Source organism: Cupressus sempervirens, chromosome 3, assembly GCF_028749045.1.
Source record: "Cupressus sempervirens isolate cs-2001-9-10 chromosome 3, ASM2874904v1, whole genome shotgun sequence".
Lineage (NCBI taxonomy): Eukaryota > Viridiplantae > Streptophyta > Pinopsida > Cupressales > Cupressaceae > Cupressus > Cupressus sempervirens.
In genome coordinates this window covers 34168314-34186133 of record NC_143120.1, presented here as the reverse complement: position 1 = coordinate 34186133, position 17820 = coordinate 34168314, and the positions used below count along the sequence as shown (strand labels likewise).

Genomic DNA, 17820 nt, shown 5'->3' with positions numbered 1-17820 from the left:
GATAGGTTTTTCATCTAATTTAACTATAGAAAACTCACTCATTGAACATTTCTTTTACACTTCCTAAACATTCACATTTCATAGTATTCTTCTTTCTTTTAATATAATATTTGCTTAAAACTGCATATAACTTATTTTTCCAATCTCAATTTTCATTTTGAAATCATCTCCATTATCCAAATTTAGTCTCTATACCATGTTGGAAATTACATCTTTTGAACACATGATCTTCGTAGTCCTTGTAGCTTCCATCATCATCAATTTTGAAAGACACGTGATACAGATTTTGTGATTGGCAACAAATATGTAAGGGTTTATACATCTAGTAATGAATTTGAGTTAAGGAAGAGTAACTTTTGGGGTCATTATGAAAAGACAAATAATGTTGTCAAGAAATTGTCATGTTAGGTTTAAGTAGCCATGACAACCTTTCTCAAGTAAAAATATATCATGCTAGTGGCGCATTTAAGCTAATGAATAATGAATAGTTAGGATTGAGTTAGCTTGGTCAAACGCTAAATTTATTTTTGAACTTCCACACATGAATTCAATACAAACTAGAAAAAAGAAAGACTGAAGGCATGCTCTAAACCCTTAAGATGTTTGAAAGTTGATTTTATTAAGACTTGGATAAAATACCAATTTTTACACAAAATATTTAAATTACACATTAAACCATTGTATTAATAATAAAAATTTAAAATAGATTGAAAATAATATTATATAAAATACTAAGATTATAAGTATCAAAACATAGAAAAGGGACATTTAAAAAAAAAAAAATCTCCTAAAAATATTTAAAAGCTAGGAAAATATTCTAAAAGATATTACTTTAAACTAGGAAAATATTCTAAAAGATATTATTTTAAATTTGATTAGCAACAAAAATGTCAATCATTATTCCGTAGACAACCCAGTTGCACAATGTTTTGTAGTTCAAACACAGGGATCATCGTCTTTTGCACTCAATTAGTCTCACTGAATTGCAGAGGAAATGTGAAAAAATATTCCTGCTATAAATTTCATAAAATCCCACATCTCCGAAAAACCCACGTAACATATTACTCAACTGAGTTATCATATGAGCCAGAAGTGCCATGTAGTCTGCAGTTGCAGAACTAAATCTCAAGGCACATACATATACTTGCATCCCCCACGACCTGTAATACAAACCACAAACCAGATACAACAAAGTTGATTAGAAACAGAAGATTCATCAACATCCTTAATCAAAATCAATTACTCACAAACACATGGACGAAACAGAACATTCAGAACCCTCATGGTATCCCAAACTAAATGAAAATAAAAGTTTTAAAACTGATACAAAAGGATTCATATAGGATTCATATAAGAAGGGGAAACAAATCGAAGTGTAGCAGATTTCTTACTTAAATTGTGTGCAATTTTCTATCGTCACTATCAATAGTTTGAATGAAACTTCGGCTCTCTCTGTTTTATTCTGATGCTGTATCATGTAAAATGATTTTAAATGTTAATAATACAAAATTACATACAGTTTAAGTCAAAATCTGCCTCACATCTCCATAGCTGCAGAAACTATATGATTTCAATTAAAACACTGAAGTTTTGAAGTTTTGAAGTTTTAAAATTGAGAGATTCAATCATATAAAGAAAGAATAGCTAATGTTAAGACGAGAGTCTACAATACAATGTTAAAATTGGGAGCTTCTTATCTGAAGGGTCTTGAGTTCTCTATTCAACTTAATAAATAATAATAATTAATAATAACTAATCTTAACTTTGACTTAGTTAATATTAAAACCAAAACTAGACAGAAGAACCCTTTTTTTGTTTGGTTACCCAAAATGAAATACCAGTTATAAATGTTTATGTCACGTGGGACAAGAATGAACATACTTGGATTGCTCTCAGTGACAAATGAAGCAGAATTGAAATGCCAGGTAGCACCCTTGTGCTTGTTCTTTTGCCAGTAACTGTTGAAAGCATAAGAAGCATGTGAGACCAGTGTGTTGGGGTCAAAGCAGGGCTGGTTCCATTGAATAGCGGTGCAATCAGCTCCACCTGCTCCACATGCCCAATCCAAAGCCCCTTGCAACATTTCAGGTGGTGCCTGTGGATCTGCTATACACCATTGCCCAATGCCCCCATCTGTTCTTTACCAATCATCAGTCAACCAATCAATCTCTTCCTCCACTCAAAACATTAATAAACATTCAAAACAAATAGACTTCAGCCCATTCCCTATAAAAAAAAAATTAATAATTTAGACTTCAGCCCATTATCTATTAAAAACAATCTTATGTTTTTGCCTCATATCAAATATATATGCAGAGAATAAGCACACCTGCTAGAGGATATGTTGCAAGAAGCAAGGCTGAGATAATGGCCATGTTCACCATGGTAATGACAGTTTTTTGAGAGCCCATGTCCGCAACTGCTCTTAAAATCCTGCCTGCAAATAATCAATGAAGAAAGAGCGATTCAAGCGCTCTACTGCCAAACTGATCTGATGTCTTTGTTTTCACAAATGAATCCTCTTTTATTTATAGCAAATGTAGGGAAATGTGTCCTTCACTTTTCTAATGTGAAGAAGGGAATTTTTTGTTTGTGAGAATCCAAAGTGGAAGGAGGCTCCAACGGTAACGTAGTTGAAATGTGATGTGGATAGACTTTTTGACCATGTTCACGTGAAGGGCATATCTCTGATTATAATGGATTTTATCATTTATTATACAGTCGAGCAAGCCATGTGAGGGGACCAGAAGATGTCAAAAACACTGAAAAGGCAATGATAAAAAGAAGGCATTAATGGGAATGTGTTCAGACTATGTTGGGTATATACCATTCAAAGATGCAATTTCACAAGGATTGGAAGAGTTTAGTAATTTAAGCTGCATATTCCAGGGGCAATGCACTATGACTCTATTGCAGTTTCAATGGTTAACGTAGACAGATATTAAATTTATTTTTTGAGACCTATCTCCTATTCCAAACTGGAAATATGTATGTACGATCCACACATAAGTTTGTTTCACACAACCATTTCAGTATTAAATTATCAGTCGCTGTTGGACTTTTTCTCTGAGGACAGATATCTAATTTTTCCCATGATGTCTTCTGCTTTCTTTTTCATTTATTGTACTTGTTCTTTTGTGGACACCGTTTGGTGCTCCGTTTGTCAGCGATCTTCTTGGTGTAAGCTACCAGTCCCATAGACCCAAGTTGTGGTCTTTTGTTGGACATTAATAAAATTATCTTATCTTATCTTAACTTATCATATCAGTAATCAAATAATTAGGCGGAAAAACCTCTTTTAATAGATAAAACTTACATCTAGAGAGGAGAAAGAGGAGTTCAATGTCAAAATGAATGGGAAGATTGGAGTGATGAACACATTATATTCTTTTGGTATTGAAGTCCAAAAATAACTACTCTTTTGTTCTTCATAAAACACCTCTTCCGTAGTTGACAACAAAAGAAGTAATTTGGAGAAGGTGTTGGAGTACATTTAGAATTTGTGGTTGAGGTGAACTTTGGGACAAATACTAAGTAAAAGCTTTTTTTCAACTTGGTTTTTAGTTTCATTATTTTCTTCTTAGTAGTTGGTACTTTGATTTACATTGTTTATCTTGGAAATGTTGGTTTGATAGTGCATTGTTCATTCTTTGTTGTCAAACAGAAATTATATGTTATTAATTGGGTTGAGAAAATACTTCTTGCACCATATTTCTAGTGGAGAGCATTTTTCCCTCTTCAATCTATATGGAAAACATGAGAAATAGTTTCTTAAGTTTTTTAATTGGAAAGATTATTCACTACAACATGAATTTAGCTTTGCTTCATCTTTCATCTAGTGGAATAGGCTAATTCAATACCATGATCATCCCCTTGTTATTGCATTTCGTAGACATGCTCATTACTTATTAAAAAAGAGAGTTAAGCACTTTGACGATATATGAGATATTAATTCTTTAGATTAATTTTCTTGGGAGCAGTCCAAAAATAACTTTCAGTTGAACATCAAGTCTAAGATATATTTATTTTCCCAATATCCCATGTCCCATCAGATCTAGTTATCAAGCTTTGTACCCCCTTCACAATGCAAGTTATGAAAGGATAGGGTGTGGCTTTCCAAGTTTTCTTTATGTACTTCCCAACATGACTTTGAATCCAAGGCTTAATAAAAATTAGAAATGTAGATTGCATGAAAATACATGGAGGACAAGTGAACAAATTTGGAGATCTAGCACTAAAGCCGATGCACAAATGTTGGCTTGAAAGGGCTCACATTTCAAACTACATGTTGGGGATAGTTTGAAATGTTTGATTACTCAACCTAACACTTGTCCATTTTCCCAAGGCATTGAAATCTTAAAGTAGATTTTTGGGAGTGTCCATTTGCCAAAATAAAATGGAAGGTTGTCCTCATTCACTTCCCTATGATTTTTTAGCATGGTTTGAGCTAGAAATCTCTTATTTTGGGGCTTGAGATTTAAGATAATATAGTTACTAATACCTTTAAGATATTCTATTTTACTTAATAATTGGAAATGCATGTGTATGATTATTTTCTCTATTCAATTAGTTCACTAGGGGACACAAATGTTGAAGTTTTATTTGCACATATTGTTTCAAATTGACTTGCTCTATTTTCAAATGCAAGGTCACTAAGGAGAAGCCCGAGATCAAAAATTTGTTGGACAGCATTGAACTTAAGATTTCCTTCTAGTTTTCCCAACTACAATATTATTTCAAATTTAATGCATAAACAATTGCTAGTTCATGTCTACTACTTGGCAATTGTATTTTTAAGATGAAAGAATGTGACAATTGTTTATATTTTTATGGCAATGTGTGGTGCCCTTCTTGTACTATTCTTTTGTATTACCTTTATTGTTTCAAAAAAAATGTTACATTCATGAAGCTAGAGTCCATAAAAAATAATAGACTAAATTATAAAATATTTTTATTTAAATAGAAATATAATTTTTCTATAATATAGATAGATAGATAGATAGATGACCTAAGCCTCGATACATCATAAGGTACATAGTTGAATCCAGATTATCAAATTTTATTCCCATGTTACATTTTTTCAACTTCCTTTTAGGCCATTCCTCATCCTCTCCTCCTTCTACCTCCGATCAGGATTCGTATATAATCTAAGCACTGCATCTTGCATTTATGTTAAGGATAAAGCTTTAAAAAGTCATTAAACATGAATACAAAAAGGGAATCTAGAAACAACATGTAAAGTGATAAAAACATATTCTTAAACAAAATAAAATATACATTGAAATCATCAAAAAATGCATAGATAATAGACCGAAGTAGCCATTCCTCAGCTGAGAAAACATATCTTAAGCAGTTCAATTATTAGTTTGTTACACCGAAGGGTGTTTTTTTGGCTTAGTTACATAAAAGTAAAATGCTACTAAGCATAAGTTACTTTGCTGGCATAAAAATGGGGGAAAAGATCAAGATGCTCCCTGTCATTCTAAATGTCCATCAAGTCCAAACTATATGGTTCCAGAACCTCCAAATTCACCTCAAACACAACAAATTTGACTACATAATCATATTTCTTTGGATGCAAGATGTAGGCAATAGGTAATAGCTAAAAAAGACCCTTGAATCTTTCTTAGGATATTGAGATGAAAGCTATGACTGAGATTCTAAAAAATCTAAACCATTCCTAATTTAGATAGAGTCCCTATATTTAAGTCTAAGCTTCTTCTATACCTATATTAGCTAATTTGTCTACTCTTTGATTGCCTGATATATATGATCGATTGTGATCTTGTCAAAGGTTTGACATAGTGAGAGGATCTAGATAAAATTGAGTCTGGTCTCTAATTAATGAGAGATCCTTTCCTTATAGCATTCATTATATTATAGAACCTCCTTCAATCTCTACATTCTTGTTTAGACTCTAAAAAATGGTTTGCATCTACGGTTTAATCACATTTTTATATTAACTCGTCCTATTTTCTCATTTCACTCATTCTAATCTTTTGGCCAACTTGATTATCATTCGACCATGATTTGACAATATTCTTCATCATTCGTATCCCCTTTCACATCCATTGTAGATCATTTCAAAATCAATCCCTGTTTTGTCCAAACTTTATAGAATCAACCCATAACCATTCCAATATCATCAAAATCCTTTCTAATCAACCCATAATCACCCCAAATCAGCCCTAATCAACCTAAATGCACCAAACGTCTCAAATCTATCATCATCTATCCAACTCTACACATTGTCATGTCTCTTAGTACCTTGGAAACCTATCAAACCTATCAAATCCAATTGCAACACTGTCGTGTCCCTTAGTGCTAGGTCAAACTATCATTCATATCATCTAATCATTGACATTGTTGACTCCCTCAGTGTCAGACCATGACATTATCAAACCAATTTAATACCATTGGTACTATTCATTGATGTTATTATGATCAATCTTATCAATCAACTTCAATCAAACATCACATGTTCTTAATTCATGTCATGTGTCCTTGGCATGTTATCAATCTTAATCACTTAATCAATTTGATCATGGCTTTGATCTATCCACCATTGTCCTAGTCAATCTCCATAATCATCGCATTTTGTCAATAAATAATCTTGCATTTATCTAATTGAATTGGCCAATCATTTACTAATTTACCCTATAGGATTAGATAACCCATAATCTAATCCTATGTCATTTCAATTACGTTCATCTCACATTATTAATTAGTCTTGCTAACTAGCATTCTCAATTAATTGATTCATCTGCACAAACTATGGGAATTCTTAATTTCTTAAGTCCTATTTTCCACCTCTAATTTCTAAATTACTAATTTCCATTTGTGTGGTAAAATGAATTTTTAATTCAAATATTCCACATAATCTTAACACAGCCTGAGTTGGCCTAGTGGTGGAGAACTTGTACTCTTGAAAGAGAGGTCACAAGTTCAAATCCCAGTGGGGGGTAGGGTATGTACGCCTCGTTAGTAGTGCCAAGCGCCTCTCGAAAAAGAGTACGAGGTAGTCCCATATCACTGTCACCATATGTAAACCCAAAAGCTATGGCATAGTGTTGTGGACTATAAAACCACCTTACCTTTTTTTTTTTCACATGGACATCTTATGTCGTAGATTCTCCATTTACACTTGGCTAAAATATGTCATATTTGATATATTTGATTCCTTACATATGTCTATAATAAGTCTCCATCGTCATATATTCTTGTCTACAAGTGGCTTTGAAGTGTCATATGCATGCCATAGATTCCCATTCACTTTTAGCCATGTTGACTTTCATGCATCATAGAATCCTACATTTGGCATCTTGTGCCATATGTGTCATAGATATTCTAAGGAATATCATGCCAAGTTGCACATTCGAGTTGACAAGAGTTCATCCTCTCATTCAACTCTCTCCTCTCACATGTTGGCTATAAATTGAACCACATTTCACTCATTTTCGATTCTAGTCTTCAATCCTTAAGAGCCATATCTCTTAGACCATCCCTTAGAAACCATTAGGCTTGAACCACACTTCTAGTACACTCTCAATAGCATCATCATATCATAGGCTTTGCTGTCAATTGTGTGCACTATAGGAAATTGGAGCTACATCAAATGAGAAGAAAGAAGGACATGAGAGCTACAACTAAAGAGGGAGCTTTACTTATGTGGATTTCTTTATTTTAATCAGCTTTCATGGTAGATTAGAAGGGTTTAGTATATTTTGATTGAGTTTTGTGGTTGCTCATAGTATGCTAAGTTCTAACCCATTTTCCAGTCCCAAGAGTTTTACATAGTTTTAGTCCTTCAACTAAAGTTGTTAATTTTGACCAATTATTAGATTCTATTCCTATATGTCTTGCTAACTTTTCTATCTTTGTTCCTTCAAAGTTATGGATACTACACCCAATGCCCGCTCTTCCTAGATTCCATCTTGAAGCTCCATTAAAATTGAGTTTAAACCATCCCTCCTTGGGTGGTTGCCATTAGCATATCTTTCATTTCCCCTTGTTCCTACAAAGGGGTGACTTTAGACCTATCCACTTGCCTCTCATTTTCTTATCCCAATGAGACATAATAACCTCCTTTTATTTATTCAAAACCTGATTGTTTGTAATTTCAATGGCACAAGTCTCAATTTTAATTAGAAGTTATTCTACACTCATCTTCTTATCTTGAAAAATTCTTCAGTTTCATTCCTTCCATTATTCCCATAGGACTACATAATGCCTAGATATCCATAAAGAGCTATAAATACTATCCTTTCAAAAGAGGGGCCAATCATGTAGCATATCCATAAAAGTTCTTGGAAATGTTGATAGCCACCCCAATTGTGAACAAATCCATTTCCAACATTGACTTGAATAAGGGCAATGCAAAAAAGGTGGTCAATGGATTCTTCCTCATTTTTGCGTAAAAGACATCTACTTGGGCCTTGGTATCCCATTTTATTAAATCCTTCTGAGGTAACGACCTTCTTATTTAAAACTAACCAATGGAAAAATTCCAACATAATGTACTAGGGAGGGAGTCCTTTGTGCTCATTTCGAAAGACCTGAGGAATTTATAATCCTCCTTTGAGTTGTGTTCCCTTCTCTTGCTCCATCCCACATCAATTTTTCTTTTCCAAAATTAAATGTTATTTTTGATAAAGTTCTTTCTAGATATTCCACTTCTTTAGGTGGGAGGTTCATGTCCTTAAAATTCTTCCATTTCCAACCTTTTCCTCCCTCTTAGAAGTCAAATAATCTTTTTCTCTTTTCCCCCATATAGCTTCAAATGTCAACCTTAATTGGGATAGATTACTACCCTTTTCCAAAGAGTTGTATCCTCCCCAAGAATCTTTCCAAAGAGAGCATCTCCCCCACTCTCCAAGTTCTATGTTAATCTATCCTGGATGAAGGATCTACAATCCATCACGAAGTTCCAAATTCTTGATCTTTTAGGCTATGATTTTGTAATGAAACTTGCAACACAAATATCATTGCTTCCACATAACCCATAATAGATCTGAAGTAAATAATCACTTAATATCCACATGCAAGAGAATATACAACATACCTGTAAAATTTTGACACAAGATATACCCTGGAAAACCCTCATTGAGGGAAAAAGCTAGCCTCCAAAAACATCCATCGCCATTTATTATTCAACAAAAATACCATTGCAATACAACCATGGAAGCCTTCAAGCCATAGGCACAACCAAACAATCCATGTGAACAAGCATGAATCCAAACATGCAATGCCATACTTCCACCCTTTACAAATGCTCCCTTGGCTAACTTGGCTCACCTTGTCTTTCTTGACTTTCCTTTTTTCCTTCTTTTCCTTGCCTCTACAACTACCATTGTGGTTTCTTTTATAGTAGAAAACTCTCACAAAACTACCAAGTGGTATTACATAAACCATATGCGACCTAACCCATTGACCCCACATTTAATATTGTGAACTTAATTATTTTTCCTCAATATTAAATAATTACATCAAGTATTATCACAACGTGTCAATACAACTCATCAAGTATATCCCATGGGAATCTCTACATATTGCACGTCTATCTAGGTGCTCCTAGGTGTAACATTACATAATAAAACAAAACAATACACTATAAACAATATTATGCAATGTGTGCAACACACATATTCTCAACAATCTCCCACTTGTTGTATACATTGCATAGGCTCAATATGTAGCCATACAAATGAACAAGGAAATAATCTCTCCTAGCACATCCACTATTGAAGGATTTGAGCAATATAAATCCATAGATCCCATAGAACAACTACATTCAAGAAAATGCTATAGAGAAGCATAAAGTCTAGAAGGCAAGGGTTTGGCTATGAAAATATTCAATATAATAATTAAAATATACAATGGATCAATCCTTATAGAAGGAGATCATAAAACCTAAAAGGGAAACCGTAAGAGGTAAATGACATTTAATAATTAATAGTTAACTATTAAATGTTAATGCATGTGCATACAATGAAATCTTAAGAAGGGAATAAAGGTAATTAAACTAATCCTTTACTCTAACACCCCCTTAAAATGAGAAAAAATGCATGAAAAAGAAAGGAAACTAGAATGTTGAAAGTATAAATGGGTCCCAAAAACATGGCATGATGAGGTACCCAACATAACCAAATCTTTGAAAAATAAAGAAATAAGGAAAATCACGTGTGAAAAACCCTACTCCAAAAAGATATAGAATGTTAAAACAAAAAGGAGGGAAAGAATCATCACTAAGACCCTCCAAGGACAACTTCCTTCACCCCAAACATTGAACACAACTGAAGATGTTGCAGGGATGCAAAAGGTTTAGTGAAGATGTATGTATCCTATTCAACAGTGGGGATGTACTCCAAGCTAAGAGAGCCCGCTTGAATTAAATGCTTGATGTAGTGCATATTAAGCTCAACATAGTTGTAAGAAATGTGTATATCACTCTAATTGTCATGCCAAAGAAAGTTGGAACTACTAAGGGGAAAACCAAACTCTGTCATCAACTGTCAAAGTCATAAATGTTAGAAAGTAAAATCCACCAAGATAATTGAAAGGGTGGAAGGTGACTCTGTTATCACATCAATATTACTTTTATCAACCTTATTAAATCTGAATCATGTGATCAATATAAAAAACAACCATTAGATGATACACACACACACAATAACACCAAATATGTTAACCAGGGAAACCCTTGATTAGAGGAAAAACACCAGTGGGGATGCTACCCACAAAATGATGTACTAATATATAAGTTCCTTCTAAGAGGATGGAATCCACTAGGAGCCAATGAAATGCATTCAGTACTTTTTGCATGAATGTTGATGGTATTCCTTTGGGGGAGTATCCTAAGCATTGGTGAGCATGTGGTAGTATTGACATATTACATTCATGACTGTGTTTGTCATTGATGTCAACATAACAGTAAGTCTGTGAAGAATGACAGAGTAGAAAATAGAGAACAAGGCCATATGAATAGAGGTTTGATATTTTGGTGATGTGCGAGTAAGGACATGTTCCACACTGTGTCTTGATAATGAAGTTAAATGCACATAACATGAGTTGAAGTCATGCAAAAGTTGTAAGTGATTTACAGAGAGTAGTATAGAGACAGAATAACTATCAAGCAGTTTTTGATGATTGCATAATATCTTCTAACATAGATATAATCCAAATATGAGTAACTAGATAGTGACAAAAGATAGTCTGATGGTGATGTTACTGAGTGCCCAAGCCTTAATGTCACACATATTTGTATAGACTATAGACTATGAGTCGATAGTGTTATTGCTATTGCGAATAATTAATTATCTTCTTATAATTAATTGGGAAACCCTCAAGGCTAACTCAAGGAATTATCTTAAAGATATGGTATAAAGGAAAGATGTTTTCCTTGTTTGTAAGATGTGTTGTATGTGTAGTATTCAAGGAAGTGCGAACAAGAGCAGAGTGTTTGGTGAATGCGATTAAGTGATCCAAAATATTATTGGATACAAAGTTTGTGATCTGGTAACAAGATTAGAAGGAGAACAGGTCCTGTTGACAAGACAGAGAAAGAGGAAGGAAGAAGTACAATACAATTCTATTATTTTGCAAGGAATAATGCATAGATAATTTGGAAAGTGGGCTCATTGGTCTTGCCCCCGAAGCTATTTGGACAATGGGTCCATCTACCTTCTACAACTCCTAACAAGGTTGGCACAACTCCTAACATGGTTGGAATCTCCTAACAGGGATTCAAAGTCTCCTAACAGAGATTAATACGCACTAAATATTTTTTATAGACTCCTAATAGGGTCCATCCTCTAACATGGAATATTTATAATCATACATCATCTTGTGGGTACCATCCCCACTAGGGTTTTCCCTCTGATCAAGGGTTTCCCTAGTTAACATATCTAGTATTATCATTCATGAGTATCTTGTTGTGGTTTATGATTATATTGTTCATATGGTTAAGATTTAATTAGGTTGATAATTGTGATATTAGTTGAATAACTGATTCAAACCCCCACCACGCCCCCCCCCTCAATTATACTGGTGGACTATATATTCTAACAATTGGTATCAGAGCATCAATTCCTTGAAGAGAAAGCTCAATAGATTTGGGAGATCAATGGCAATTCATTTCAAAAAAGAAAGTCCTAATTTAGATAGAGGATTTTTTGTCACCTAGAAAATGGAGATTCTTGATGAGTTATCATATTTGCATAAAGAATAGAGCATTGAGTCTCTAGATATAGAATCCTTTTGTTTCATACAAAAGAATAGAATTTTAAGTGAAGATAAGTCTAGATCCGAAGAAGACATGAAGATCAAAGAAGGTATTGATCTTATGAAAAGAGAGCCAAAAGATATGAAATTTTTTTGCTTGTTGGACATGCAAATATTTTGGTCATTTTTCGTCTAGATGTCCTTAGAGAGTAAGAAAAACTAAAAAGAGTTCACTTTATGATAAAGATGAAGATTTCAAAGAAAGTATGGAAAGAATCTTGAGTGACTATGATGATAAAGATAATGAGCCTAAATTGGTTAAGGAAGAGGAAGTAGTTCAACTTGAGAAGAATGAAGGAAGAATTAGATTAGATTGTGAAGAATGAAACAATGGAATTGGTTCCAAGACCTAAAGACAAGAATGTTATTGGAACCAAATGGGTATTTAGAAACAAGATGAATGAACAAGGTGAAGTTGTAAGAAACAAGGCCAGACTTGTGTACAAAGGTTATTCACAACAAGAAGAAATAGATTATGATGTGATGTATGACCCTATGGCCAGAATGGGAGCAGTAAGAATTTTTTGGGCTTATGCAATGACAAATAAATTCAAAGTGTATCAAATGAATGCCAAATCAGCCTTCCTGAATGGAGAACTTGAAGAAGAGGTGTGTATTGAGTAGCCTGAAAATTTCCCTTTGATAGAAGAAAAAGATATGGTATGCAAATTGAAGAAAGCTCTATATGGTTTGAAGCAAGCACCTAGAACCTAGTATGCAAGGTTGGATAAGTATTTGGAAAAAAATGGATTTGCTTTAAAGGTATGGAAAATAGTAACTTGTATTTGAAAGAAATTGAGAATGGTTTGTTCATAATAGTAATATTTGTTGATGACATAATATTTGGAGGCAATGATGAAGCAAGTAAAAAGTTTGCTAAAGAAATGAAGAATGAGTTTGAAATGAGTATGACAGGAGAAATGAAGTTTTTCCTAGGTTTGTAGATTGTGCAGAACAGTGATGGCATTTTCATTTCACAAGAAAAGTATTTGAAGAACTTGCTAAAGAGAATGACTTGGAAATTTCTAAGACTGTTAGTACACCAATGAAAACTGGTCACAAGTTATCTAGCGAAGATGAGACACCTATAGTTGACAAGAAGAAGTACAAATCCATGATTGGAGGTTTACAATATCTGAATCACACCATACCAGATATAGAAAATGCAATTGGGATTGTAGCTAGATTCCAAGTTGATCCTAAGGAGTATCATTATGCAATAGTAAAGAGGATATTTAGATATTTGAAGGGAAAATCTTATTATGGAATATGATATGATAGATCAAGTGATTTCACTCTATATGCTTACACTAATGCAGATTGGGTAGGCAGTATGGATGAAAGAAAGATCACTAGTGATGGAGCATTCTTTCTTGGAGGAAGATTGGTTTCTTTGCTAAGTAAGAAACAAGATTGTATTTTGCATAGTACAATTGAGGAAGAGTATGTAGTAGTAGAAAATAATTGTAATCAAGTTATGTGGATGAAACAGATGCTGAAGGACATTGGGATAGAATTCTCAGAACTTGTTATCATATACTATGATAACACAAGTACAGTAAGTATGTCTAAGAATCATGTATTGCATTCTAAGACTAAGCATATATCTGTTAAGTATCATGTCTTGAGAGAGAAGGCATCAAGAAAGGAGATCAGATTGAAGTATGTGAGTACTAAATGTTAGATTGAAGAGATCTTTACAAAGCCTTTACCTAAAGATACATTTGAGTACTAGAGAGGTATGCTTGGAGTTATGCCCCTGTCTACTTCAAAGTAGATGATGCAAAGTTTGCATTAGTCCTGTGGTACAGAGCACTATTGTTTGACTAGACTAAATGTTGATGCTTCATATATGGGGGAGTTTCTATGATGAGAAGAGTCATTGAGGACTCTTAGTATTTGGTATTGAATAGTGTCTTTGGACACTTGAACTTATTGAAGACTCAGAGTAGTAAAATGACATAATGAGACCTTTGCCATTGATGTGAATGGGGAAGCCAAATGCATGAAAAACATCTCCTAATTTTGAATGGGGAGAGATGAGAATGAGAAACATCCTCTAGATGAATGGAGGAGAGATAATTATTAGGGAGATTGCAAGAGTTACAGAGTTGACCATTACTACAAACCATAGTGCAACCAACTTTTTCTTTTTTAGGACTTTGCATGTAATTGAAAATCATTTTGATAGCATACACAAGTAGAGTCCTTAGGGAGTAGAATACTATGTCACTATTCTTGTTCATGTGCAAGGTTGCTTTGTCCCTTGCTCATTGTTTAAAGATAATTATTTTCTTGAATTCCCTAATTGTTGTCTTGCATGCTTGATTAATGCTAAAAATATGTTATTTCATGTAGTTAATCAATTAAAAAGAAAAAAAACCCTGAGTTCCCGAGTCAAAAACCAACTTTTTAACTTGCTCAATTTTCTATCCTATCAGTTTAGATCTTCCTCTGTCGATCTAAGTCAGATCAGGTCACTTACCCTATTGTTAGAAGCATGTTTGCACTTTTGATTCTTGCATTTTGACCTCTTAAACTTGTAATATTTGATTTCATGAGTGACCTTTAATGGAGTTGGTGACCTAGAAACCATCCTTGCTAAGAACATAAACCTTTGGATCCTTTGATAACATGCTTGGAGAGTCTTAGTAATCTCTTGTCCATTCACTTCCATACAAATTCAAATTCAATCAATATAACTTGGGTAAATCATCCTCCTGATCCATATTGGTTAGGGTATTCACCCATTCAGTGGGAACCTCTACGGTAGTATTGGTTTACACCTCTTTCAAAATTTTATCTTATCACCTCTCTTTTGTACATGTGAGTGCTTTTACTATCCTAGTTTGGTACCAATATTTCTTAGGGTCATCCTATCACCTAGTACCTTTTATTTCATGTCGGTTACAACAAGATATCAAGTAGATCAAGGAAAGAAAAATCAAGTAGTCTTTAATAAATTATCCTTAGTTCAAACTCACCAAAAACATAAAGGAAAAGAACCTATATTTGATCAATCAACCAAGAACAACTCAGAAGTTTGGTTTGTTCCCAAGAGTAACCTTAGTGAATTGAGTACACCCTTAGTATCTTCTCACTTAGATATGGATATGAGTTACATAATGACTTGATGAGAGAGGGAAGAAATGGATAAACACCTTGGTGACATATTTGAAAAACATAGAGATACTATTTTGTTTGGTAACCCCTCATATGAAAATTGATTAGCCTCACACTTTATCTCAAATAGATATTTGGATGCGCAACAAAGAGTGGAAAGAGTAAAGAGGGAAGCATATCAAGAAGAAAAATCACAACATGAAGGCCAAGATGATGAACCTTATGGCACTTATGTGAATCCAACATACACCAATTATATATTTAGATATTTAAGACCAAGTTCACCTCTCAAAACAACTTCAAGATACATGAGTGAAAGACTTACGAAAATTGAGCATGAAAAGAAAGCCTTACTAGATGAACAAGATGAAAATGAAGAGCAATTTAGAATCCTAGTGTTGGAAATAAAAACCTTTTTTTGGAGATAGAAAGGGAAGCCTACCAGGAGGAGCAAGATAGACTCTTGGCTCAACAACTTAATGATCAATTAAACATGTGTGTTGGTGGTGGAAACAACTCTCCTCCATCCACCCCTCCTAAGACAATGCAAAGTAGAAGATGTTCAAGAAAACCTTCATGGTCTCTTAGCCTAAAGGAAGGAGGGCTTCAAGACATGATCATTATAGGAGATGAACACCTCTTACGAATTCAAGACAACCTTCACAATGTGCTCATCATGATTCACACTATGGGGGTAGTAGCTTGAGTTTTGATCTCAACTTCCAAGGCTTCATGAAGATACAACAAGAACCACTATTCTAGTAGTATGTGGAGAGATACTTAGAGTAATAAAAAAAACAAGTTCCTAGAGAGTTTAATCAACAAGGGTGCAAGAGTCCCATACAACTTTGATGTTTACAAGAAGATTAAGAAGCAAAGTCCATCTCAAGAAGAAGTGATCAACCAAATTAAAAGTATGATGGAAAAGATATTGAAACCCAAGAGTTCATTCTCACTTGATTCACTTTTTCCTAATCCTTTTGACAAAAGTGTTAACATGAAAGACTTCCCTAGAAAGATTGAGACCCCTCAATATGACTAGTATGATAGGAATGGAGATCCACATGATCATGTGCCTCAATTATATATCATGATTTTTAAATTCCATCAAGATGATTTGTACCTCATGAGGTTGTTCCCAAGGAGTCTTAAAGATCAACCAATGGAATGCTTCACCAACATAACTCCCCCCCCATTAAGACTTTCAAAGAGCTTGTCCATAGATTTGTCCAACACTATGCATACAACCTTTCAAGATCTATCACCATGTTGGACTTATGCAACTTAAAGAAAAATCAAGGGGAATCCTATGTCACTTTCTTGAAAAGGTGGAGATGACAATGCTCTCGCTACTCTAGGACCATCCCTAAAAATGAGAAGATTGATATCCTTGTTAGAAAATTGGTTTGTGAAATGTGGTATGAAGTTAGGAAGATGGTTTTTGACTCCTTTGACACCATGGTTGAAACTGTATATAGGATTGAGGATATTTTGAAAGAACGAGGAATTTTGACCAAACATGGAAACAACAACAACAACAATAGTGGTCAAAATAAAAATCCTAAAAAGGATAAAGGGAAGAATTCACACTACAATAGGAACTAAAAAGTGGTCAATGATGGAGTTGTGAATTCCTCCAAACCCAACAATCAAGTTGTTCTCCACTTGTCTAGTGTTATTCAAACCATGAAAATCACAAAAAGATCAAGCCAAGATACCAAGATAGGCCTAAGAAAGAGAGAACATCAAAAAAAAATCTTGTTCTTTTGATGGAAAGAGAAGATGTTACCCTTGATGACATTAGAACTTCCACATCAAGACATCCCAAACCTTCATGGTGTAAACATCCTAGTCGTAGTTCAAAAACAAGTTCATATGAGTATGGGTGGGACTCCTTCTCAGAGCCTTCCACAATTGACATGGATGTTGATTTCATCCACACTTATAGCTCTCAACCTAAGGTAGTCAATGAGTCACATGTAGGATTAAAAGATTTGATCTCACATGTTTTCTTAGTGGATGATTCTTCACTTGTTAGGAAAAATCCCGATTTAGGTAACTTAGAGGGATACTTGATGGACTTTGACTCTTCGATCACCAAAGATGATAACATTCAAATTTACAACCTTGAACTAGTCATTGAATTACCTCTTATTCATCTTAACCTCACTGATTGGTCCCAATGCTATCAAGAACCTAAGCTATTAACATTTCAAAATGATTATGAGATAGCTTGTTACTTGAATGCCACTAAACCTATAGTCTCTTTCACCAGTGAACCGTCTACCAGCATGATAGAGCCAAACATCAAGTACCTTAGTCACAAAATAAAAATAAAAGAAAATCAAAAGAATAGGAGTTTTGATGGCAAAAACTATAGTCTGGTGGTGTCAGAACCAAAAAAAGTAAAAAGAAATG

The 17820-nt window shown here is 34.0% G+C and overlaps 1 protein-coding gene across 2 annotated transcripts; it reads right to left on the bottom strand.

The window, feature by feature from the left end:
* Positions 1-846: 846 nt before the first annotated feature.
* On the bottom strand, positions 847-2549 carry LOC149564640 (glucan endo-1,3-beta-glucosidase 12-like). Of its 2 annotated transcripts, none has more exons than XM_089816901.1 (3): positions 2330-2549; positions 1882-2133; positions 847-1160 (listed from the first exon to the last, which is right to left on the bottom strand). In XM_089816901.1, exons 1-3 carry the CDS (start codon positions 2409-2411, stop codon positions 1126-1128), a joined length of 369 nt encoding a protein of 122 aa, XP_089673027.1. In that variant the 5' UTR covers positions 2412-2549; the 3' UTR covers positions 847-1125. The 2 variants fall into 2 exon arrangements, with proteins under 2 accessions (XP_089673027.1, XP_089673029.1); XM_089816903.1 differs by lacking the exon at positions 847-1160 and adding an exon at positions 1382-1468.
* Positions 2550-17820: the final 15271 nt, after the last annotated feature.